This window comes from Lissotriton helveticus, chromosome 11 (genome assembly GCF_964261635.1).
Source record: "Lissotriton helveticus chromosome 11, aLisHel1.1, whole genome shotgun sequence".
NCBI classification, from domain to species: domain Eukaryota; kingdom Metazoa; phylum Chordata; class Amphibia; order Caudata; family Salamandridae; genus Lissotriton; species Lissotriton helveticus.
In genome coordinates, this window is record NC_136072.1 from 724,607,439 (window position 1) to 724,634,673 (window position 27,235).

Consider the following 27,235-nt stretch of genomic DNA (forward strand, 5'->3'; position numbering starts at 1 on the left):
TCTTGATGCCTTGCCTTGTGGATTGAAGTACCTTGAAGGACTGATTCTTAATCCTGTTTTTGATGAGTCCTTACTGGCAGAAACTTCCTCAAATATTCAGATTGCTGTACCAGATTTATATATGTCTTGCCTCATTATTTGTGTCATTTATTACTGTGTGAACTATAGGAGCACTGAGCACTTTTTGTATAGCAGTAAACATTTGGGAAACTTGTTTGTGTCTCTGCTTTATTAATGTTGGTTGAAATTTTCAAAATTCTCATCTATTGATTTTATTTGAAATCTGTAAAAGAATAAATTTCTTACTACACTGCATTACAGCAGTGGAGTTGTGAATAGTTGTTGATGATGGAGCAGTCAAGTTTCCAAGGTTCATGTGTGAGAAATCCAGCTAGTCTAGGCTATTTCTTTGCATCATGTTACCAATGATCCAAAATGTGTAATGGATTAAAATGGACTATAAGTCACAGAATGCTGTGACAAACGGCTAGGCTGGCACATGGACCTGGAAACTTCAGAACTATTTGATAATGTAATCAAGTAGCACAGAACCTTTAGTATCAGCACTTTAAAATTCAGGGTCGGGTTTTCAGCCATGTTTATTCCTGATCTCTTTTTCCCCTGTGCATTCCAGACTAGTGGGACTTTCCATAAGATAAAGCAGTGTGATTGTTCTTATAGGACTAGAGGCCGGTCACGTCTTCAGGATAATCATTACCTGTGTAACTTGTACACAATTATATTCATTCCATGTAAATTAGTTCTCTGTCAAGATCCTTAAAACCTGCATATTCTCTGTTACCTGTGTAGGGTTAATAACTTTCTCACTACACCTTCCTTCTTCCAGCAGCACAAGGATATCAAGACAAAACAGCTGCAGTAAATGTTGTCTTTGTTTACAATTATGCATGTTTTTCTTTGCTTAATATAGCTGCTTTTCAATGAACTATCTGGCTCATCTCTGTCTCTCTTCTACTTAGAATAAAATCTTCATCTACCGGGGTAAGGAGTATGAACGACGGGACGATTTCAATCTTCGGCTGGTCACACAGTTTCCAAATGCTGAGAGAATGAACAGCACCACTCCACCTGGTGATGACATCAAGGCCTCACCCAAACAGTGTATCCTCCTGTTGCACTCATTTTTCCATCACCTGCACACAGGTGCTTGTGGGTAGTGTGCCTCTGTGTACTTGTCAGCCACATTGGGAGTTTCTCTGCAGTGTGTGGCATTTAGTTTAGAACAACTTGGTTGCATGTCAGGCATTAGCTTTATGTATATTGTAATGTTTCTTAAAATCAAGATTAACATTTTTGAGGCGTTGTTCAGCAGCATGTTAGGAATGACTGTGGTTGTTCTAATACTGGAGGAGGAAAAAATATTCTTTTTTGTTATATCTAGAAAAGTGGAAGTGAAAATGTTAACGTTTCTTCAAAGTTTGCATTGAGCTAGAGAGACCAGACACCTTTGTTCTTTTTTGGCGGAGAATTACTTGTTGCATCCTTGCGGCTAGGCTTCAGCCCAAGTATGGGACAGAATCGTATTGCTCTGAGTCAATTAGGAATCTTTTACTTACTGATTCTCTTGGTTTTTAGTCTGACTGAACCATGGTGGTCAGCGGTGGTGTACTATAGTGGCACTAACTGATGTTCTGATAAGGCACTTGAGTGCTTTATATCTTTTTAGGTCTGGCTTTACAAAGCATCTGTCTGTTTCCTAAATGTACTGGGTTTTCTCTGCTCAGAGAAGTTTTTTTCCTGCATCCTTTGCTATTTGCTGTTTGGTGTATCTATCTATGAATTTGTCAAGTGCATGGCTACCCAACTGGGTTTCCCAGTCCTGCGTAAGTACCAGATGGTGGCTAACACAATTAGAACAGCCAGGTTTTCAGAAACTCCATAAAGGAAGTACACAAAAGCAGCTGTTAAGGTAAGTATCACGTGTATCATTCTTATGTAATATTTGCATTTCAATGCTAGAGAAATATTTTATATTTCAAAAGTACACTGATTCACCCCACATTAAATTATATAGCTTATGCATGCATTGCATGCAGAAAGCATTTTTTTACTGCAGCGGACAGCACAGGTACAGCACGTGCAGCACCTGTGCAAGTTGTTTTCCCACACACACTTAAACACTCTCTCTCTATCTCCTGAGTCCTGGGAAAACGTTTTATTTGTTAAATAGTTTTATTGAGGGTGTTATCAAACAATTAGCAAAGACACACATAAATATGTTACTTTTGTAGTTTGATGTCAAAGAGGCAGCCTTGTGCCTTAAAAGTAATTTCTATTATAAGATAATACTCAGGGTTAGATTATATTCAACAAACGTAAATAAAAATTAACAAAAATTAACCTAAACAAGGGTGTGATCTTAGTGAAGTGCAATTGTTTGACAGACTTCACATAAGATATAATATATATATTGACATATGCACACCTAAAATTTACCTATTGTGATGGAATATGCTGTTCTTGACAATTGACGTTCAGATGGATACTTCTAACCAAGGATTCCTCACCTTAAAATACTCCACAGATGCCAGGCTGGTCTGGAATTTTTCTCAGCAATGCTCCTGTGCTAGAGCAGTTCTGAGGCTTGTTGGCTTCTTAGCTTCCTGCATCTCTGTGGCTGCCTACGTCCGATGGCATATGCTGGCTCTGCAATGAAATTTGAAGTTCCAGCAGATCCAATAACAAGGAAGTCTGGCATATGCATCCAGATTTCGAAAGAGACGGTTCATGATCGGCAAAGTTGGCTGCTCAAATGCAGTAGGACGAGCAGTAGGCCCCTCTCTCTTCCCCACCCACAGCTGATGGTGGTACCGGATGCATCACTACTGAGTTGGGGAGGTCATGTGGGGCAGTGAACATCAGATTAATCTGGTCTCCGGCGGAAGTCCAGCTCTTTATCAATCTGTAGGAGTTGCAACCAATTCGTCTGGTGTGAAGACCTCCCTTCTGTCCATGAAAGGGAGGCTGGTGCAGTTTCTCAGTGACAAAGCCTACGCCATGTTGTACTACAACAATCAGGGCGAACTGGTATCCTGCTTCCTTTGCCCAAGAAGCTCAGAGGCTTACTAGCATTATTAGCTTCCTGCATTTCCGTGGTCAACTAAGCCAGATGGCACATGCTGGCTCTACAGTGAAATTTGAAGTTCCAGCAGGCTCAATACCAAAAATATCTGACGGATGCCATCCAGATTTCAGAAGAGACTGTTCACGATTCACAGAGGTGAGGTCAGTTGGTCTAGTGGCAGGCCCCTCTCTGTTCCCCACCCACAGTTGACGATTGTGACGGATGCTTCACTGCTGGGTTGGGGAGGTCATCTGGGGTAGTGAAGATCAAAGGACTCTGGCAGAAGGCCAGCTCCTTATGAATCTGTTCCAGTTGCAGGCCATTAATCTGGTGTTGAACACCTTCCTACTATCCGTCAAGGGAAGGCTGGTGCAGTTTCTCAGAGACTAAGCCCCCGCCATGTGGTACTACAACAGCAGGGAAAAGGGGTGTTTTGAGTCCTGTCCCAAGAAGCTCTGCGCCTCTGGAATTAGCTGGAGTGTCAAGACATTTCCCTGATCCTGAAGCTTCTGGCAGAATCCTTGAATGCCAGAGCGGATGAGCTCACCCAGTGGCATCTGGTGGATCACAAATGGAGTCTACATCATGAGGTGGCACAGGGTATCTTCCGACAGTGGGGAGAACCCTAGCTAGATCGCTTTGCCACCATAGACAACGCTGTGTCAAATGTTTTGTGCATTACATTTTATGCAGGTACACTCTAGGAGATTAATTCTGGCTAGAATTGAAGACTTGACTCCTGTGCTTCTTCTTGCCCCTACCTCTCCTGCACCGAGTTCTGAAAAAAGATCTGGAACGACTGGCCCCAAGTCATCCTAGTGGCTCTGTAATGGGCCTAGAGATAGTGGTACCTGGAACTTCTGGGCTGAGCAGCTGCCCACTCCCGATCAGCTTCCCACTTCGAGAGGATCTCCTGTTAGACAGGGCAGAATTCTTTAATCAAATCTATGCAGTCTGCACCTTTATGTGGGGATATTTATCAGTGGTAGTTAATTGCATTTGATTTGCCACCGAAGTGGTGGATGTCATCCTCGCTACCAGCCATCCTTCCACAAAGTCCATTGGCACCGGTTGCTGGGGGAAATTTGTGGTCTGGTGTGGAGTCCACAAGACAGACGCTTAATACACCAAACTGTGGGATTTTCTCCTGTTCATATTATCTTTGGTTATCAAGGCAGTGCATTAGGCACTATTAACCCCTTCCCTGTGTTGGAATTCTGGCGCGGGCGGGGCTAGAGGATGGCCATGGCGCTCCGGTACTTATGATGGCTCCACGCCGTGGTGGTCATTTGAGATGTCATCAGTGATGTCATCAGTGATGTCACTGACCATGTCATGAATGATGTAATATGTGACATGATCAGCAGTGGATTGCGGGTGCGCGATATATAGTTAGTGCAACTAACTATATATGGAATTTCAATGGTTTTGTGTGAGTAAAATAAGGTTTTTTAAATGCTAATTCCTAACTATATATGGTCTATAACCTATGGTTTTTTCAGTGAATTTTCAAGGTTTTGTAAATGCTAATTCCTAACTATATATGGTCTATAACCTATGGTTTTTTCAGTGAATTTCAATGGTTTTTTAATAGCAAATATCATAAGCTGTCGAATGTCAAGTACGTGGTAAGTGAAAACATTTTCGTGTTTATGCACACTGATCTGCTTTGAATGGTGCCCCCCCCCCTCATTTCTATTAGGAGTACTCTCTCTTTGCAGATAGTGAAAGGTAGTTAACGCAGGCCTTTGCCCCCGTTGTAATCCGCCGTGCCTGCTTCTCTCTCCATTTGATTGATTGTTATCCAAGTATTTACTGTTTTAGAATTAGTTCTCTTTGGTTCATTCTCTATTTACAAACAAACACAGAGTCGCAATACTCTGTTTAGTCTTTGCAGATAACGAAAAATCGTGTAAAAAAAAAGAAAAGGAATCGAGCAAAATCAGTAGGCCACTAATGGGATCTCTTTTTGACCTCGCTAAAATAGAAACATTAGGAACAACCCCTCATGACAAATACAAAACTAGTGAGATGAACTGAACTCCACACAATGATGGCTGCAAAACAGCTCGGCTCCGCCACCCACCCCGCCCAAAATAACGATAAAGAACGGCTGCCATGATTGGTTGCGGAATGACCACGACGGAGCTACGAAATGGTGCTGCTCTCATGCTAACCCCAGCTTCAGTCTGAAACATCCAGAAACACTGTAGACTACCAATTCGATCAGTTCCGGTAGCGCCCCAATGTAACCCGGTAGAGAAGAACTAGCCCTCCCCTCTTTGACTGATGGTTCTTGTTGCCTGTCCCTTCTGTTGTCATTTAACAGAACTATTTAGCCTGCTGAAAGGGGTTGTGTTCCGACCGCTGGTTGGTGGAGACATTTTGACTATATTCTGTACCTGCGTTGTCGCGTAATGCGTCATATGACGCGCCGCGTTAGCGCATCCGGAAGTCATCCGGGGCGCGCAGCGCGTAACGTAAGCATAACAAGTCATGTGACTTGTTAATAAAACTTTTCATTGGTTCATTTTACTTTTCTTATTGTAATGATGAAAGGCTTGGTCATATGACCTAAAAATTACGCTTTTCATTACTTCCGAACATTATTTTTTCTTAAATATATGTTATAATGTTCCAGGCTAATGTACTTTCCCGGAAATTTTACAACTGTCCTGCAAGTAAAATATATTCTTTTTTCGAGAAAAAGAGCGTTTCTTCGTCCCATGACGGAGCCGTTGAGCAAAAGAGGGTCGACCTGCTGTCTTAGTCGCCGATACGCCTGAATATGAGATTCTTATCGATCACTTTATGTTGCAGGAATAGAAAACACAACAGCCCTTGACCATTTATCTTTACTGCGTTCCTTCGTATTATACCTTTTACCCTTCATGTAATTGGTCTGCTTTATTTCACTTGCCTTTTAATGATTCTAAAACAGTCACTATTATTAAAAACTTTACCAATGTATATACTACTACCATGTTTTCTTTTAAAAACCTTTATTGTGAAAATTTCATTATACAAATACGAGCCTATAACCACGTGGGCCTGCCACAGAGCAAACTGTAATCGTATATGATGAATAGACATTTACACTGTAGAGGAACGTAACGGGCGGGCCATTAGGTTGCAAGAACTAAGGTGTCTAACAGTTACGGAATCGGTGGACGTACATTTTATAATTAAAATACGACAGGGCCAGTTACAATAAAATTATCTAGATATACATTTGCGGGCAAGTACCATGGGTGACGTTAATTCGAACTTTCAACAGTACAGTAATCAATAACACATCAGAACTTAATATCAATAGGGATGTCGAAATATTCAATCAATTCTCGTCCCCGCCCGCCATGTGCTTCAAAACTGCATACGTATCTCGTGATTTCAAGGTTCTGCAACCAGTACACAACAAGGAGTTACGAGTCCCATTTATTCCGGCGCCATTTTGGGCGAGGACGGGCAGGTCCAGGATATAGTCAAAATGTCTCTACCAACCATCGACTATGATGATGTTCATATGCTGTATTTATTAGAGTAACACTCATCTGTCCACATGAAATTAATTTGCCACAATCTAAACATGTCATTTTAATCTTTCCAAAGTTCTTCTAAATATTTGGGACCGTTTCCCTTGCCTCTGAAGCTCTCAGTGCCACTTCTTTGATGAATGTACTAGCAGGTCAGGGGTTCTCCTCCAAATCTCTCTTTTATGCAGCACTATAATTAATTGGTGCCACCTCTCCATATGACGATGCATGGTATAGTTACCACAACTATATTTTTTTTCGGTTCCTCTGGAGAGTTCATCGTGGCAGATGAAGCGTGTAACGTACCAGGCATTTACCTTTTTTTGCATGTACAGGAAAGGAAAAAAAATCGAGCGTCCGAGTTCTAAGGTGTCCCAGGGCCATTTTAGTGGACCAGGCCCAAATCCAAAGAACAGGCCGCCATTTTGAGAGTCCTCTTGCAGCCGCCTGTCGCTGTAGCATCAAGAGCAGCCGAAACTCAGCTGAATGGCAACTGAAACGGTAAAGGGGCGCCCCACTACAGCAGACGAGCCTCCACCTAGGAAGGCCCATTCACGCCGGCTCCCCCCCCCTTCGGGCACCCCACGCCGTTATTCGGAGCAGTATTGTAGGATGGCCACACCAGTGCGGCAACTTGCTAGACATCACCTCGGTGGTAACCGAATCTCAACGCCTTGTGGTGTCTTCTATTCAAAAAACATTGTTATGCTGCCTTCGACCTATTCGCCGCAAGTGCGCACACAACTCAACTGCATAGCTTGCTAGACACCACCTCGGTGCCATCCGGATCTTGGAATGTCAGCACCTTTTGGTGTCTTCTCTTCAGAAAATATTGTTGCGCTGCCTTTGGCCCCATTCGCACATCAGTCCGCTACTGACGCCATCTCACAGGCAAATGGGGCGCCCCACGCCGACTTTCAGCATTGTAGAATGACCACACCAGTACAGCAACTTGCTAGACATCACCTCGGTGCCATCCGGATCTCGGCGCCCCACTGCAGATGAAGTGCCTCTCAACTATGAAACCACCACGGTGACATCCGGATCTTGGCGCGTTGTGCTGCCTTCGGCCTATTCGCACATCGGTCCGCTACTGACGCCATCTCACAGGCTAATGGGGCGACCCACGCCGAGTTTCAGCATTGTAGGATGACCACACCAGTACAGCAACTTGCTAGACATCACCTCGGTGCCATCCGAATCTTGGCATCTCAACGCCTAGTGGTATCTTCCATACAAAAAATATTGTTACGCTGCCTTTGGCCCCATTCGCACATCAGTCCGCAACTTAGAAATCACCTCGGTGCCATCCGGATCTTGGCATCTCAGCGCCTTGTGGTGTCAGTCAGAAAATATTGTTGCGCTGCCTTTGGCCCCATTCGCACATCGGTCCGCTACTGACGCCATCTCACAGGCCAACGGGGCGCCCCACGCCGACTTTCAACATTGTAGGATGGCCACAGAAGTGCGACAACTTACTAGACACCACCTCGGTGCCATCCGGATCTCGGCGCGTTGTGCTGCCTTCGGCCTAGTCGCACATCGGTCCGCTACTGACGCAAACTCACAGGCCAACGGGGCGCCCCACGCCGACTTTCAGCATTGTAGGATGGCCACACCAGTGCTGCAACTTGCTGGACACCACCTCGGTGCCATCCGGATCTTGGCGCGTTGTATTGCCTTCGGCCTATTCGCACATCGGTCCGCTACTGACGCCGCCTCACGTGCCAACGTATTTTCTCCGCATTTTATACCCTATGCCGCATAACAGGTCATGTGACTTGTTTATAAAACTTTTCATTGGTTCATTTTACTTTTGGTTTCCTAATGATGGAAGGCTTGATCATATGACCTAAAAACAACACTTTTCATTGGATGAAAACTTTTTTTTTTTCCCAAACGATGAAAGCCCCACCTTGTTTCTGGATGTTTCAGACTAAACTGGCGTCAGCATGAGAGCACCACCATCTCGTAGCTCCGTCGTGGTCATTCCGCGAGCAATCATGGCAACCGCTCCCCACCAGAAGCCTACAGGAGTCGGGGGGCCCCCAAAACTTTTGATAAATCCTCAAGGCGGAGGGGACGCTTTCGAGAATGGGGTCCAAGACCTAGCAGACAAGCGTCCGATTTCCAAGGTGTCCCAGGGCCATTTCAGTGGACCAGGCCCAAAAAGGAAAGAGCCTGCCGCCATTTTGAGAGTCCTGTGACAGCCGCCTATCGCTGCACCGCAAGAGTGGGCGCAACTCAGCTGAATTGCGGCTTTTGACACAGTGGACCAAAAACGGACGGAATGGCAACTGAAACGGTAAAGGGGCGCCCCACTACAACAGATGACACTCCACCTGGAGAGGCCCGTTCACGCCGCCTCCCCCGGGGCGCCCCACGCCGTTATTCGGAGCAGCATTGTAGGATACCAAAACCAGTGCGGCAACTTACTGGACATCACCTTGGTGCCATCGTTCTGCTGCCTTGGAACTATTCGCACAACAGTTTGCTACTGATGACCCACCCCCCGCGACGCCCCACGCCGTTATTTGCTGGGTGGCAACTTACTAGACATCACTTTCGTGCCATCTAGATTTCGGCGCGTTCTGCTGCCTTGGAACTATTCGCACAACAGTTTGCTACTGATGACCCACCCCCCGCGACGCCCCACGCCGGAAATCTGGACGTTGTGCTGCGTTGGGACTATTCGCACAGCCGACCGCTACTTCGTTGTTTTTCCCTAAAAATGTTTATATGTTATTACTATTTTTGTTTTCTTGTATATATTTATAAATTATTAAAGTTTTATAATCTTACTACTTTGTCGGAGTGCTATATATTTTTAATGTGACACATAATTGTAAAAACTTTGATGTATAAAGAGTCATCCCTGGAATCTTCCGCTTCACGCTCGGTCCCCTCCCCAATCACAATACAGGATGGTTTTCAGATAATAGCAACGCTTCTGCTGTGACGGATCTCATCGAGTGTGGGCCTTGATCTACTATAACTCCTTTGAAGAGGGGTGATTCTTTACAGCTGTGGCCATAAACTACATCTGCAGGGCTAGCTGATAGCCTAGGACCGGCCTGGACAATCGGACACAGAGGAAAAGGAGTGTCAGAGGGTGCGGTAGTGAATAGGGCGAAAGGGAGGTGTCGGGCGGGCACAGGGTGTGATTCTCAGGGAAGAGCAGCGCAGATGGGGGGAGGTTTATTACCCATGCATAAGACAGAGAGCGGGGGTGACCACTGCCTGGGTGAGATGCTTGCGAGGGTGGGGAGCCATGCTAAGGATCGACAGCGTGCACAGAGTGGGTCTGGTCAAGGCATCTAAAATGGCTGCCGTGCACGACAAAAGTGTGGCATTTGAAAAAAGACAAGATGGCGCAGACAATGTTTTTCAACACTTCCTGATTTCCTTCGAATCGAACGTTAACAGACGTTGGGGCATATTACCAAAGTTAAGCGATATTTATCCCTAACGATGCATTGCAAAGATTTTTTTACCGTCAGAAATTATCGCAGATAAACCTTGATATTATCAAGGTTTATCGCAAATACGATAAAAAACAACCGCAATGCATTAATATCGCTGAAAACTCAGCGATATTCATGCATTACCGAGCTAATGCTCTTAGCCATGTTATCCACCTCCCATTGGATAACATGGCTAAGAACTGCTCAGGGCAGCTGTTACTTTTTGGAGATATTCGCGCTTATCTCGAATATTTCCAAAAGTTGATAATAGGAGATAGCGATGTTAGCGACTGTTTCCAGTCGCTAACATCTTGGCATGCCCACTTTGCATGTCATTAGTGATAAATATCACTCACATGCAAAGTGGGGCCCAAGATGGTCGCTATCTCCTACTAGCCGTCGCTAACTGGTGTTAGCAACAGCTAGGTAATACAGATATAATTTTATCTCCGCGAAGCGGAGCGCTGTTACAGATATATATCTTGTTTTTGAACGTTAATTTCTCAAAATGCACTGAAGCACATATATTGAGACCTAGCAAAGGCACATCGGGCTACCAGTCCCTAATATTTTACCAAGTTTCGTGCAAATCCATTCAGCCGTTCGATTATTATTATTATTTTTTTTTGTTGCCCCGTGGGGCCCTTTTAAAACCTCCACATCAAACCTAGGGGGTCAGCGAGGATCTACTATGCCCCCTTATGGTCATTTGCCCCTTCGCTTTGGCCTCCTCTTGTCTCTCGATCCTACCGAGAGACAAGATGGCGGCCGCTACGTACTGTTTGGAATGTTTACAGACACCGGAGAGCCAATCAGCTTCGCTTCGCAAAGCTCCGTAACGCGAAAAGTACGCGAAGCGGTGCGCTGTTACAGATATATATCTTTTTTTGAACGTTAATTTCTCAAAATCCACTGAAGCACATATATTGAGACCTAGCAAAGGCACATCGGGCTACCAGTCCCTACAATTTTGCCAAGTTTCGTGCAAATCCATTCAGCCGTTCGATTATTATTATTATTTTTTTTTTTTGCCCCGCGGGGCCCTTTTAAAACCTCCACATCAAACCTAGGGGGTCAGCGAGGATCTACTATTCCCCCTTATGGTCATTTGCCCCTTCGCTTTGGCCTCCTCTTGTCTCTCGATCCTACCGAGAGACAAGATGGCGGCCGCTACGGACTGTTTGGAATGTTGACAGACGCCGGAGAACCAATCAGCTTCGCTTCACAAAGCTCCGTTGCGTGAAAAGTACGCGTCCTGGAGCGCTGCCCGGTCCGCTGTTACAGATATATATCTTTTTTTAAACGTTAATTTCTCAAAATCCACTGTAGCACATATATTGAGACCTACAAAAGGCACATCGGGCTACCAGTCCCTACAATTTTGCCAAGTTTCGTGCAAATCCATTCAGCCGTTCGGGCTAAAAGTGAGGCCAACCGCCCTATGGAAAACTCAATGTTAAAAACACGTTTTGGGACCCCCCTTTTTTCTCGACCCCCCCTGGACGAACCCCCCCCCCCAATTTTCGGGGGCTGCTCAGAAACAAAATGTGCCATTTTCCTGAAAATTTCAGCCAATTCCGTCCACAAACGCCAAAGTTATTAGACCTAGAATTTTCAAAAAACCCATAGAGAAAAAATCCTAACTATATATACCTACTGGCGACCGCCAGTAGGTAATATATACATATATATATATATATATATTGCGCTCGCAAAACCTTATCACTACGATAAGATAAGACAGCACTCCGGCAGTTACTGGGACACAGCTTTATTTACAGCAAACAAACGTTTCGGCGATAGCCTTCCTCGGTGTTTTCTTACCGGTACCATGCAGTTTAGAGATTTAAATGCAGTTTTGCCAGAAGTGGTAAACAACAACAAGGGACTTACCCTTCCTAGCACCACAGTGGGCGCCATCTTGAAATGGGTTATATATTTCCGAAAATCGGAATTCTCAAGACAGAAGGGTCACAAAAGCGATAGAGCCGTGGATCGGCTTGTGTCCCTAACAGTATGAATACCCGCTGGCAAACAAGAATCAAGCATATAAAACTACAAAATGGTGTTCAGCATATTTCATAACATGACTATCAAAATTCATTTATCTTTTTCTTAAATTATCAAATGTACTTATGATTACAAATTACGAAATAACCACCATACAGCGAAGGCTGTCCTGCCACCGAAACAATAAAGAAAGAAACACAAATACCAAGAGGCAAAGAAAAATCTCTGAAAAACATGATACATTTCATAATCAAATTTTCAGCAAAGAAACTGGAGAAAAAAGTGTGATGTCAGTTTCAAACATGATTGATACCTCCGTTCAACAGGTAGACAAATTGAGTACTAAGTACATGAAGACCCATTCATTCAGTGATAAGTGGCATTATATCTCTCATGATCATAGCTTAATGCAATATATGGGTGTAGACATATCGTATACATGATTAGCATGTCCTCAGGTACATGACCAACCTAGTATGGCATATAGCATGTAACAGGGGATGATGATTATTACTTCCTCAGGTGTACTGCCATTTCTTCCCCGCTGTTCATACCTTTCGGGTATTTGGTGGACAGATCGATAATGTACCTTGACTCAAGGCGTCGTAGTCTCCTGAGTCTGTCTCCGCCACGTGGATTGTGTGGCACATAATCTGTACCAAAAAACTGCAGTTTGCTACGGTCTTTATTATGATATTCCGCGAAGTGTCGCGCCACTGGGTATGAGGGATCGACTTTGTCGATTGCCCTCATGTGCTCCAGCACTCTCAACTTCAGTTGGTTGATGGTGCTCCCGATGTAGCGTAAGCCGCACGGGCACAGGAGGCAGTACACGGCATAGGTAGTGCTGCACGTGATACATTTCTGGATTTTATTGGTTCTGCCTGCGTCTGGAATATCATAATGGAGTACCCTACGACTATTGGCACATGCCTTGCATTTGCCACAAGGAAAGAAACCACTCATAGCTCTTAAGGTGTTGACTTGGGCAGAGGGCACCTCCAAGTGGCTATGTACCAGCATATCTCCTAGGGACCTTGCCTTGCTAAAGGTCACCAGTGGATGTGGTGGAAGATCTTCCCTCAACACTTCATCGGTCTGTAATATATGCCAGTTTTTTCGCATTAGAGCTTTGAGTTTGTCCGCCCCCAAGGAATATGGTGTAATCATCCTAAAGATGTCTTTTTTAGGGATGCTACTTTCTTTGGGTTTAGCTTTAAGCAAATCATTTCTAGGGATCTTCCGGACTTTAGTAAGAATAATATATCTATCTACCTATCTACCTATCTACCTATCTACCTATCTACCTATCTATCTATCTATCTATCTATCTATCTATCAGCTGGAATTCAACCCCCGGAAGGGTATCTCCGCGCTTACGCTTTTCCGAAGGGCCAGGACCTAGTTCTGAACTGTGAAAGAGATGGGGAGAGATTCCTAGCAGGAAACAAATAGAAAAGTTTTCAGGGACTTCTTAAAGGATTGGAAATTGGTAGTATTTTTGAGGGCAGAGGGCAGTGAGTTCCATAGGATGGGGCCTTTGTAGGACAGGGCTCGCCCTCCCTGCCTAGCTTTTTTTATCCTTGGAACCTGGAGTTGTTGTTGACTGCTGGAGCGCAGGGTGCGACTGGGTTTGTAGGGTGTGAATTTCTCTTTTAAATATTTAGGGCCATTGCCAAACAGACATCTGTGAATAGTGCAGCAGATTTTAAATTTTACACGCTGTCTAATTGGCAACCAATGGAGTTTTGTCAAGAGGGGGAGTGAGGCAGACCTTGGCTGGGCGTTGAGAACTAGTCTCGCAGCAGTGTTCTGGACCACCTGTAGTCTCTGAAGTTGTTCCTCATTGGCCGAGATCAGCAGGCCATTACAGTAGTCCAGTCTACTGATTACCAAGGCCTGGACGAGAGTCTTCCTGTAAGAATCTGATAGAAATGGGAAGACTCGTTGTAGCAGTCAAATGACCCGGAAGCAGGATCCTGCTACTTGATTTGTGTGCTCTTTAAGCAGAAGAGTTTTGTCTATCCGCACACCGAGGTTTTTAACAATCTGTTTGGGGCTTGGTGTTGGTCCTAAACCTGGGGGCCACCATTCCGGGGACCACAAAAGTGTGGCCTCCCCGAACAGCATTACCTATTTATTGAAATGCAAAACTGGCCTCTTTCCCTTCTGTACACAACTGCAGAATTAGCCCATCTCTGCAGAACTGCATTGTTCATGGTGTTTATCCATTTAATAGCTGAAAAGATGTTTTCGCTCAGGCAATGTCTCAATGCTACTGTGTGGATTAGTTGCGCTACAGAGGATTGTTTGAAATGGTCTTTGTGAAGCCGAAAACACATGCTCTTTCGTTGAGCTAAGGAAGATTAAAAACAAAGGGTTTGCAGTGTATTTGTTGTGTCTCATAAACTAACGCATCTTTCATAATAATTTGTGGGTTTCATGCTTACTTTGAGGTAAAATAGAGTAATTTCCCATTTTGCAGGGTTTTGTTCGCATAGGGATTGACTCGAAGCTTTAAGGAGGAATCTAGAACAATTTGAAAACCTTCTGGAGTTTCGTGATCCTCTCTACCTGAGCTTATGGTGGATTCCCTTTTCACTGATGCAGTACTAGTATTTCGCTATCTACTTATGATCACTCCACTCACTGTTAATCAAAGGGGTTGGAGGTACGAGAAATCTTACACTCCTGTCCTAGCAAATTAGTCTTTGTTGATCCTTCATTCACAGCAGCCCATCGTTAGTCTTCACCACTGTGAATTGAAACGAAATATTCTGGCCTGGGGTGGGAAAGGAACTGCGAATTTAGATTATATGGGGAACAAAGGAGCGTGTGGGTCAGTGCAAGACGCGCAGGCGCCCACGGTCCTTTGTTCCCTTTGTATTTGTAGCCTTACCTCACTTTATACTGTAGTCCATAGGACGGTGATATTCCCACAAGTTGGGAAGGGATTTCAGTGGTGGACTTTCAAAGAATTTAAGTTACTATACAAAATACTAACTTAAAAGTTATTTGTAATTTTGCAAAGCACTCTGATGCATGTTGTGCCTGCAAAATTGCCATCTGAAATAATGAGCAGCATAAAATATAATTTTGTCTTTATATCTTGGCTAATCTGTCATTATTCACCAGGGTTTTTTGTGCATTCTGTAGGGGTCCTCGGTTGTCCTATTTTGAGAGACGACGTACCCTCACATAAGACTGAATTACAGAGACAAGTGACTCACTCCCTCAACCGCATGGGCCACAAGCTCCATCTTCCTAACACTTAGTTCATCATGCATGCAGACTGGTCGCATCCTAGGAACTGTTCATCAGCCTTACACCACGAAGCACAGTTTCAGGGTATCCTTGCTACTACTTACTGGTGCCGGCTTGTTACAGTCCAGTCAACGAAGGCCAATTATTGATCCAGCTCGCTCTTTGCAAGGGACAGTTGGCAGTGCTATTTGGACTCGAGCTGACACGCTAATGAATGGCCATATACGCCTCGTATTCTTCGAAGTTTCCATTAATTCACAAAGAGCCTTACATCTGGAAATCATACTTTTACTTTGAAAATAATAACATTTGAACTACATCTATTTGCTTTATCGTGTGGAAAGTTGAACTGAGAGATTCTTGCAGAGGAAAATTCTACATAGTTAAATCTCGAGTCTCTGTACAGGTTTGTCATGCTCTGCGGGAATGACACTTCGCGCTGATTCTTGCTAAGTGTTGAAAGCAGAAAGGAGCAGGTGTGTGACATTGGAGGTTTTTAAGTTAGATTTATTTTTGTTATCTTTAAGTCGGCTTCCGTCCATTAAACACCATTAAGTACTGACCCCGCAGCTGCTGCTGTCTGAGAAATATTCCACTCTGACGGCCAATGTGAAGTGATTTATGGTAAAGGCCTTTGCTGTCTCTGCGGCTTGTATTTCCCCGCTCAATTCTCAGTCGTGTTGTGACGTTAAGAGAGCTGTATCCTTGCCATGTCCGTGTCCACTGTGCGTTTTCTTTTCAGGACGAAACGCAGGCTTTGGGAAAGTCTACCGGTGACGTGGTAAAAATATGACTCATGTCGGAACTTAAATGCTGCCACATACCCATGCGAGAAAAAAAAGTCTGTGTCGGCGTTAAAGCAAAAACGTTTTTAAGGCATGGGCAAAGTGGACTCTGGCCTAGTGTGCCCCAGCCTTTCAGGGGGCCCAATAGAGCCAGGTCTGTTTTTGCAGAGATTGTTATTCGAGTTCTGATGACCTTGAATAATTCTTAGACAGATTGTTTTAAATACTGGTTTCCTTTTAATTTATTTTTAATGTGGGTGATGTGAGACTCTATTACAGCCATTTTGCAAAGAAATGTTGTTTATGTTTCATGCAACGTCCATGAAACGGATCTTTTAGACCAAAAGGACATCAAATGTGAGAAAGGAGATTGTGTCACAAAAGTTATTTGCAGTAATATTAGTGAGCTGCTGCTGTGTTACAATATTGAAAACACAAGTCTCTTTACCTTAAATATTGGATGTTATCACATTTAGAATTTGCACTAGAGTGCCTGTGCACTGTCAGTGACCTGGCCAAAGGGGGCACGAAAGAGCTGAAATTGGATCATAAATTCAATCAATCAATCAATCAGAGCATTTGTATAGCGCACTACTCACCCGGGGGGTCTCAAGGCGCTAGGGGGGGGGGTCCGCTACTGCTCGAACAGCCAGGTCTTGAGCTGCTTCCTGAAGGCGAGGTGGTCCTGGGTCAGGCGGAGGTGGGTCGGAAGGGAGTTCCAAGTCTTGGCGGCCAGGTAGGAGAAGGACCTTCCTCCTGTGGTGGCTCTTCGGATGCGGGGGACGGCGGCGAGGGCGTGGCTGGTCGATCGAAGCTGGCGTTTGGGAGCGTAGAAGTTGAGGCGGCTGTTGAGGTATCCTGGTCCTTGGTTGTGTAGGGCTTTGTGTGCGTGGGTGAGCAGCCGGAAGGTGATTCTCTTGTTGACCGGGAGCCAGTGCAGGTCTCTCAGGTGTCCGGAGATATGGCTGCGGCGGGGGATGTCCAGGATGAGTCGTGCTGAGGTGTTCTGGATCCGCTGGAGTCTCTTCTGGAGTTTGGCGGTGGTTCCGGCGTAGAGGGAGTTGCCGTAGTCCAGACGGCTGGTGACGAGGGCCTGGGTGACCGTCTTCCTGGTCTCGGTGGGGATCCATCGGAAGATCTTACGTAGCATGCGCAGGATGTTGAAGCACGACGAGGAGACGGCGTTGACTTGTCTGGTCATGGAGAGGGAGGAGTCCAGGATGAAGCCCAGGTTGCGTGCGTGGTCTGTTGGTTTGGGTGCGCTGCCCAGGGCGGGGGGCCACCAGGAGTCGTCCCAGGTGGAGGGTGAGGATCCCAGGATGAGGACTTCCGTCTTGTCCGAGTTCAGTTTCAGGCGGCTGTTCGACATCCGTTTGGCTACGTCTGTCATCCCTTCGTGCAGGTTGGCTCTGGCGGTGGCGGGGTCGTTAGTGAGGGAGAGGATCAGCTGGGTGTCGTCGGCGTAGGAGATGATGTTCAGGTTGTGCTGGCGTGCGATGGCTGCGAGGGGGCTCATGTAGACGTTGAAGAGTGTTGGGCTGAGCGAGGAGCCTTGAGGAACGCCGCAGATGACTTCGGTGGCCTCCGATCTGAACGGGGGGAGGCGGACTCTCTGTGTCCTTCCGGCGAGGAAGGAGGTGATCCACTCCAGTGCCTTCTCCTGGATTCCGACGTTGCTGAGGCGCTGTACTAGGGTACGGTGGCAGACCGTGTCGAAGGCCGCGGAGAGGTCCAGGAGGATGAGGGCCGCTGTTTCTCCGTTATCGAGCAGGGCTCGGATGTCATCGGTAGCTGCGATCAGGGCGGTCTCGGTGCTGTGGTTGGCCCGGAAGCCAGACTGCGAGAGGTCGAGGGAACCGTTCGTCTCGAGGAAGGCGGCCAGTTGCTTGTTGACGGTCTTCTCGATGACTTTGGCCGGAAATGGGAGCAGCGAGATGGGGCTGTAGTTCTTGAGGTCGGTTGGGTCTGCTGATGGTTTCTTGAGTAGAGCGCTGAGTTCGGCGTGCTTCCAGCTCTCCGGGAAGGTGGCGATGTCGAAGGAGGTGTTGATGATGTCCCGCAGGTGGGGTGCGATGACAGCGTCGGCCTTGTTGAAGACGTGGTGAGGGCAGGGGTCTGTCGGAGATCCGGAGTGGATGGAGTTCATCGTGCGGATGGTGTCTTCGGTGCTGATCGGGGTCCAGGCGCGGAGGGTGGTGGTGGGGGGCGGTGGTCCGGTCGTGGCGTGCGTCGGTTGAGTGCTGAAGCTGTTGTGTATGTCCGCGATCTTGTTGTGGAAGTAGGAGGCGAGGGAGTTGCAGAGGTCTTGCGAAGGGGTGATGTCGTTGTTTCCGGCATTGGGGTTGGAGAGCTCTTTCACGATGTTGAAGAGTTCCTTGCTGTTGTGTGCGTTGTTGTCCAGTCGTTCCTTGAATGCGGTTTTCTTGGTGGCGTGGATCAGCTGGTGGTGTTTTCGGGTGGCGAGCTTGAGGGCAGTCATGTTGTCCGGTGTTGGGTCTCTGCGCCAGGTTTTCTCGAGTGCTCTGCAGTTCTTCTTGGAGCTCTTGAGTCCGTCGTTAAACCATGGGGCTTTCTTGCTGCCGGGTCTGCTCGGCGGGGTCTTCAGCGGGGCGAGGTCGTCTGCGCAGTCGCTGATCCATTTCGTGAGGTTGGTGGCTGCTTGGCTGGGGTTCGTTGTGCTGGTGGGAGGGTTCTTGCTCAGGGAAGTAGCGAGCTGGTCTGCAGTAATCTTGTTCCAGCTTCTGCGGGGAGCCTGTTGCTGGTGATGGTGGAACGTGGTCCTTCTGAAGCTGAAGTGGACGCAGTTGTGATCCGTCCAGTGGAGTCCCGTGGCGTGGCTGAAGGCGATGTCCTTGCTGGATGAGAAGACCGGGTCGAGTGTGTGTCCAGCGTAGTGGGTGGGGGTGGTCACCAGTTGCTTGAGTCCGAGGTTGGCGAGGTTGTCCAGCTGGGTGGTGGTGTTGCGGTCGTTGTTGTTCTCCAGGTGGAAGTTGAGGTCCCCGAGGAGGATGTAGTCGGCGGAGGGGAGGGCGTGTGGGCTGATGAAGTCGGCGATGTCCTCGCTGAATTGTGTGCGTGGTCCCGGGGGTCTGTAGATGAGGTTGCCTCTGAGGGTGGTCTTGGGGTTGACGTGGATCTGGAAGTGCAGGTGTTCGGCGGGTGCGAGTGTGTCGTCGGTGTTGGTCGTGATGCGGATGGTGTTCCTGTGGATGATGGCGATGCCTCCTCCTGTCTGGTTGACGCGGTCCCTCCGGATGATCTTGTAGCCGTCCGGGATGGCGATGGCGATGTCGGGCGCTGAGGAGGCGTTCATCCAGGTTTCCGTGAGGAAGGCGACGTCTGAGGCTGTGGTGTCAAGCAGGTCCCAGAGCTCGACGGCGTGTCTGTGGACGGAGCGGGTGTTGAGCTGAAATTGGATCATAAATTCAAAGCCTTTCCAAATAAGGATCCCACAGGGGCCCACAAAATACGTTTGCCCCAGGTCCCCCAAAATCCTTAAAATGTTCCTGCATTCAAGCAGTCCAGAGCGCCGCCATCACGGCGAGTTTGACTTCTAACTCATGTCTCCCCATCTCTGTTAGGCCTCTATGTGCTGCTGACAACAGAGTCGGGACCAAAGCTGTATGATTCGGGTCCAGTGGGGATGACAAAGATCCCATAAAGTTCAGGGGGAATATAACGTGGTTCACGTTTTTAAATTGTAAAAATAAGTAAGTGCAGGAGCCCAGAGATTTTTTAAAAACTAGCCATCAGTGCTGCAGAATGTCAGAGATGCTTAATACCAGGGCTGCCTAGTTTTGATTTTACCCCATGTCTGAGTCTTGCACCACACTGTATTCCCTGTCCAGTCTTGCAGTCTCTTTTTCACCCTGCTTTTTCCCACTCTCACTGTTTTGCTATTTTCCCTCTGTCTCTCCATTTTCTGTCTTTCTACCCAGTGCTCAGGAAAAGGGCCTGATTACCCAAAATTGATTGCCAGTGCCCTCCACATGCTGTTACTGGCATAAAAAGCACTGCTAGGATCTCCTTGTCCAGGGGACTGGTCGACCAGACACTGTCTCTGGCGAGCGAATGCACTCTCAGATGAGGAGGAGTGCTGCCTGCAGTCTCAAGTGTTGGTGCTATGACTGGATCGTGCTAAGGATATTTTTGAGAGATTTAAAAAAGGAGATGTCCCCAGGCTATGTACTGGGCATTTACTAACACAGCCAATGATCTCTTGTCTCCCCTAGTTCTGTAGATGGTGTCCAAGTAGCTCCACATTAAGTTTTCTCAGATTGCAGTGCCATGCATAAGCCCATTAGTAAAGGAATGGTAGATGGCCGCCAAGCAACTCAGTGAGACATGGTCCACAGCAGAGCAATAAACTGATTCATCTGCAGTCAGTCACGGTGTGTGCACTGATAACAGCAGTGTCCCACAAATACCCACTTGTGAATCACAGCCAAGAGTCTTAACGGTGGTCAGTCAAGCTGGTATGACGTTAGATGTATAGGTGAGGCAGCAGGTGCGTCTCCACAGGGAGTTTGTAGGCGTTATTAAGGATCTCACAGCTGCACTGTCAGGATTCGCTAGTAGGTGTGCTTGCTGATTACTTTCACAGTGGACTGCACAGCTCAAGTCCTCTTTAATTGAGTTGCAAGGGGCTCCTCACAATGGAGGTAAATATTTCCACAGTTTTTCTAGCAGAACACCAATGATCTTAAGTTCTGTAGACTGGCCTGCACACAATTATGGTCCTCTCCCAGGCATTATCCACTTTGGCTTCTTCCAGTGCCATGGTCTCCCAGTGTGCAGGCAATCCTTCGTTTGTCTCCCCCTTCCAAGCTGGATCCTAAGGGACAGTGCTTGAACTACTGTTCTTCAGTTGCCTGCTATGATATCAATGGACAGTAACCCAGTCTAATCCTTTCAAGATTTGTGTGATCTTCACCATTTCCATTCTACCCTAGAGGTTTCTCCAATAACCACCCTTCCAGTGAGGGTTAGATCCAGTGTAAACATCTGTTCGAGGCATATGGGCTGCAGATGGTACATTTATGAATAGATCGCCATCTGGTGTTGGGCTCGGATGATTGCACCTGTTTTTCTCTTGGAGAAGTCTTTGTCGTCACGGGACCGATGACTCCTCCTTTGGGTGTTAGTGCGCATGGGCATCGGCTCCATCATTAGATTGTTTTTTTCCGCCATCGGGTTCGGATGAGGATCGAAGCGCTCCGGATCGACTTTGACAAAAAAAGTTATATTCGGCGCGTATTTCCTTTCCAATTCGACGGTATTGTTATCGAACGCGACTACACTTCCATTTTGACGCGTTTCGACGTCAACAACAAGATTTCCAACTGCTACGTCGACGAGACCAGGAGGCCCATCTCGACGTAGTCCAGCCCGGAGTCCATGGAAAGGACTCCATTCAAAAAATGTCCAACGTGTGGTGCTAAGTTTCCACACAAGGACCTACACGAGGTGTGCAACCTCTGCTTGTCCCCTGAACACGAATCCAGGGACTGTGAAGCCTGCGCGGCATTCTCCTCCAAGTCGACGATTAGAAACCGTCGAGCCCGAAGACACGAGGTATCGAGAATGCAGTCACAGGCAATCCCGGAGCTGTTCGAGGACCAGCACCCCGAAGAGGAGGAAGAAGAGGAGGATGAGGCGGGGTCAGAAGCGGACGAGTCCGACGTCGAGGAAATCGACGTTCATCAAACCGTGAGTGACGACGTCCCTTTACCAAAGAACCGACCCCGCACGGTGTCGACCCCGCCTCCGAGCCCGGTCAGACAACCGAAAAAAGTTTCAGACGCCCCGCCTTCGGGCCCGGCAACGAAACCGAAACCGAAACACTCGGTCTCCCACCATGGTGGATCCGAAAAACGGCCCACCTCGACATCGACACCGAAGCTCCATACTAAGGAAAGCTCGAAGTCGAAACAGTCCATGTCGAAACCGAAACATGCTTCGACGTCGAAGACATCCTCGACACCGAAAGTATCGGATTCGAAAAAACTTTCGGTGCCGAAAACACAAATGGACAGTCAGAAGAAAAAGCACCTTTCGGAACCAAAAACTTCGGTACCGACACAGGAGCATCAAACAGATCCCAAACAAAAGACTTTGTTTATTGATCTACAAACTGGCAAGATAGTGACAGAACTACCTAAAAAGAGGAAGAATGAACAGTTGGACGACAAAACTCCTCCTCCTAAGAAGAGAACAATGGGGACGAATACAACTCCTCCCCTTTCTCCCAGCCTAGAGACACACCCTCTTCTCCTCTTCTTCACACTCAGCCAACTACTCCTTTCACACCACGCCCATCTACACCTATAACAGATGTAGAAAGTGACACAGGAGAGGGAGAACATCCTAGGGATGATGAAGACACGGTCCCAGAGGATGCAGACCTATGGGAAGAGTATAATGTAGGGTCAGATAATGATAACGACCCTGAACTGTATCCCTCAAAACCTTCACCACCTGATGATAATACAGGTTTTGCACAACTAATTAATAGGGCAGCAAAATACCACAAGGTAGAACTACATGCAGAACCTCAAATAGAGGATTTCCTGTTAGAAACACTACCTGCTGCACAAAGAACATCAGGAACACTACCAATGCTTAAGGGTCTCCTCAATCACACATCAGAAATATTCAAAGACCCGGTGAGGGCTAGGGTATTTAACCCAAGAATTGATAAAAAATATAAGGCAGCTCCAAAAGACCCAATATTTATCAAGGGACAAATTTCTCTGGACTCACTAGTGGTCACAAACGCTCGTAAGAGAGCAAACTCTTTAACTACAGGAGAAGCTCCGCCTCCTGACAAAGAGTCTAAGCTAATAGATGCCTCCGGCAAGAGAGTAGCATCCCAAGCGGCAAACAGCTGGCGCATAGCTAATACGCAAGCGCTACTTGCACGGTATGACAGAGCTCATTATGATGAATTAGAAAAACTCATCATGCATCTCCCTAAAGAACATCAAAAGAAGGCAGATCAACTCATACAAGAGGGAAAGATAATAACTAATACTTCCATTAAGTGTGCCCTAGACGCAGCAGACACTGCAGCAAGATCCATAAACACAAGTATCATGCTAAGAAGACATGCATGGCTCAGAGTTTCAGGGTTCAAACAAGAGGTACAAACATCACTATTGAACCAACCTTTTGATGAGAAAACACTTTTCGGCTCAGGGACAGATGAGGCCTTAGAAAAGATGAAAAAAGATACGGAAACGGCTAAATCAATGGGAGCATTGCAACAGCCAACTCAAAGAGGTTCCTTTCGTAGGTCCACCTATAGAGGATGATCCAAAAACACAGGTACAAGTCAGCAACCAACCTTTTTTACACCAACATCACCCAGAGGTAATTCTAGAGGCAGTTACAGAGGTAACAACAACAAGGGTAGAGGTCGCGGAAACAACATTAACCGCAACTCCCCAACCCCAAAGCAGTGACTTCATACAGCTCCCCCCAGACCATATAACACCGGTCGGGGGACGCCTATCACAGTTCCTACCTGTCTGGGAAAACATCACATCAGACAGGTGGGTGAGACAAATTATCCAACATGGTTATTGCCTGAAACTCACAGCTACCCCACCAAACATCCCCCCCAAACAGCGTCCAATGAGACAAGATCACCTAACACTGTTAAAACAAGAAGTACTATCCCTGCTAGAAAAGCATGCCATAGAGAAGGTTCCACAACACCAACAAGGAACAGGAGTATACTCACTATACTTCCTAATCCCCAAAAAAGACGGGTCTCTAAGGCCAATACTAGACCTCAGACCTCTCACTGCATACATAAATTCGGAACATTTCCACATGGTCACGCTCCAACAAGTACTTCCTTTACTGAAGAAAGGGGACTTTCTTTCTACACTGAATCTAAAAGACGCTTACTTTCATATCCCTATTCACAAAGCCCACAGGAAATACCTCAGGTTTGTGGTAGAAGGACAACATTATCAGTTCAAAGTCCTTCCGTTTGGGGTCACAACGGCACCAAGGGTGTTCACAAAATGCCTAGCAGTGGTTGCAGCTCACCTAAGAAGACAACAAATACATGTCTTCCCTTACTTGGACGACTGGCTAATAAAGGCCAAGTCACAAGAAGAATGTCTTCAGAACACACAAAAGACAATTCAGCTGCTACACCAACTAGGGTTTACGGTGAACTACACAAAGTCCCACCTGCAACCAAGCAAGGTTCAACAATACCTAGGGGCTACTATAGACACAGAAAAAGCCAAAGTATACCCCAATCCAGTCAGGATCCAAACAATGCTTACAGTCATTCAAAAATTTCAACCACAACACTCACTAACAGCGCGAGTGTTCATGCAGCTATTAGGGATGATGTCATCCTGCATACTGCTAATACCATATGCCAAACTACAAATGCGTCCGCTGCAAGAATGCTTAGCGACACAGTGGAATCAGGCTCAAGGACAGATTACAGATCTGGTGTTGGTAGACGACCGCACACACCGCTCTCCAAAGTGGTGGAACACAACAAACATTGCCAAGGGGCGGTCGTTCCTAGAACCAATTCCACAGGTGATAATAACAGCGGACGCATCGCTCACTGGATGGGGAGTGCATATGGAGAAATATACAGTACAAGGAAGATGGAGTGTGCAGGAAAAAAGACTGCACATCAATCATCTAGAACTACTAGCAGTGTTTCTAGCATTGAAAGCCTTTCAAATGCACGTTATCAACAAAGCAGTCCTGATCAGAACAGACAACATGACAGCAATGTATTATATTCAAAAACAGGGGGGGACGCACTCTCTCCAACTATCCAGACTAGCGCAGGAAATCTGGAGATGGGCCATTCCGCAAAACATCTATCTATTAGCCGAACACCTACCAGGAGTTCAAAATCAGATAACAGACATCTTAAGCAGACAGTCAGAACAAATACACGAATGGGAACTGCACCACCAAATACTGCAGCCATTCTTCCAAAGATGGGGACAACCAGAGATAGATCTCTTTGCCACTCATCAGAACGCAAAATGCCAAAGCTTCGCATCCAGGTACCCACACCACCTGTCACAGGGCAATGCGTTATGGATAAATTGGTCCAACAAATTTGCATACGCTTTTCCCCCTCTCCCACTAATCCCATTAGTGGTCCGAAAGCTGCAACAACACTCAATGACCATGATACTAGTAGCACCCACGTGGGCACGACAGCCGTGGTTCACCACGCTCCTGCAACTCTCACAGGTGCCACACCAAAAGCTAAGAATTTTACCCATGCACCTTACACAGAACCATGGAGAAATAATGCACCCAGATCCCAAACAACTGAACCTAGCGATCTGGCTCCTGAAATCTTGGAATTTGGATACTTAGATCTACCCCCAAACTGTATGGAGATCATTAAGCAGGCGAGACGTCCCACCACCAGAGCATGCTACGCAGCGAAGTGGAAAAGGTTTGCTGTATACTGCACCAGTAATAACATCAACCCTCTGGACGTATCAACAAAAGATATTATTTGCTATTTACTACACTTACAGCAATGTAATCTTGCGTACACATCTAGCAGAGTACATCTAGCAGCTATAGCAGCGTACCTACAACACAGGCAACACCTATCCCTGTTTAGAGTGCCAGCAATCAAAGCCTTCATGGAAGGCCTTAAAAGAGTCATTCCACCAAGATTACCACCTTCCCCGGTCTGGAACCTCAACATAGTACTCACCAGACTAATGGGACCACCTTTCGAACCTATGCATAAGTGTGCAATACAATTCCTTACATGGAAGGTGGCCTTCCTTATAGCCATTACCTCCCTCAGGAGAGTAAGCGAATTACAGGCATTGACAATACAAGAACCATTCCTACAGTTACACCAGAATAAGGTGGTTCTTAGAACAAACCCAAAGTTCTTGCCTAAAGTAATTTCAGCATTTCACATCAATCAACCAGTGGAACTACCAGTCTTTTTCCCAAAACCACAGACCGTAGCAGAAAGGGCCCTACATACATTAGATGTCAAAAGGGCAATATTGTACTACATAGAAAGGACACAAAATTTCAGGAAAACTAAACAACTATTTGTAGCGTTTTCCCCAACACATAAGGGCAATCCTATCTCTAAAGCGGGCATTGCCAGATGGATTGTAAGATGTATACAAATATGTTACATAAAAGCAAAGAGAACATTAGCTGTTCCTCTTAGAGCTCATTCTACACGTAAGCTAGGAACATCTATGGCATTCTTAGGAAACATTCCCCTAGATGACATATGCAGAGCAGCAACTTGGTCTACACCACACACCTTCACAAAACATTACTGTGTTGATGTGCAGGCTACACAACAAGCCAGAGTGGGCCAAGCTGTATTAAAAACTTTATTTCAAACAGTTGCAACAGACACGGGTGACCACCGCTAGGGAGGTAACTGCTGTATAGTCTATTCATAAATGTACCATCTGCAGCCCATATGCCTCGAACGGAATATGCTACTTACCAGTATGCATCTGTTCTTGGCATAGAGGGCTGCAGAGTGGTACATGCCCTCCCTGCCTCCCCGGAAACCTGTGTCTGTCCCAACATTATCTTATTTAGATACACTTACATGGGCATCTCTTTCTGTATTCTATTACACTACTCCATCTAACCCTACTATGGCAAAACAATCTAAGGATGGAGCCGATGCCCATGCGCACTAACACCCAAAGGAGGAGTCATCGGTCCCGTGACGACAAAGACTTCTCCAAGAGAAAAACAAGTGCAATCATGCGAGCCCAACACCAGATGGCGATCTATTCATAAATGTACCACTCTGCAGCCCTCTATGCCAAGAACAGATGCATACTGGTAAGTAGCATATTCCTTATAACAAAGATACTGCTTGTCTCCCAGCTCTGTTCTCACCAGAATTTCAGGCCTACTTGCTTATTTTTAATGACGTTTTTGGGCAGTCTAAGTCACATGAGCAAGGATTCACTGGAGTCACAACACCGGCCCTTCTGGTAGAGGGAAAGGTGGTAAGGGCCCTTTGGTCCATTTGTGTCCTTTCCCCAGCGCCTGGACTATAATCCCCTTGAATACACATTTCTA

General features: G+C 46.4%; 1 protein-coding gene across 1 annotated transcript in view; it reads left to right on the forward strand.

Moving 5' to 3' along the window:
- The window catches only part of DOCK5 (dedicator of cytokinesis 5), an 852,732-nt gene that overhangs the window by 717,917 nt on the left and 107,580 nt on the right, over positions 1–27,235 (forward strand). Inside the window, exon 41 of the mRNA XM_078666602.1 lies at positions 981–1,122. Within this exon, the coding sequence (XP_078522728.1) occupies positions 981–1,122 (142 nt within the window). The remainder of the gene's footprint in view (positions 1–980; positions 1,123–27,235) is intronic.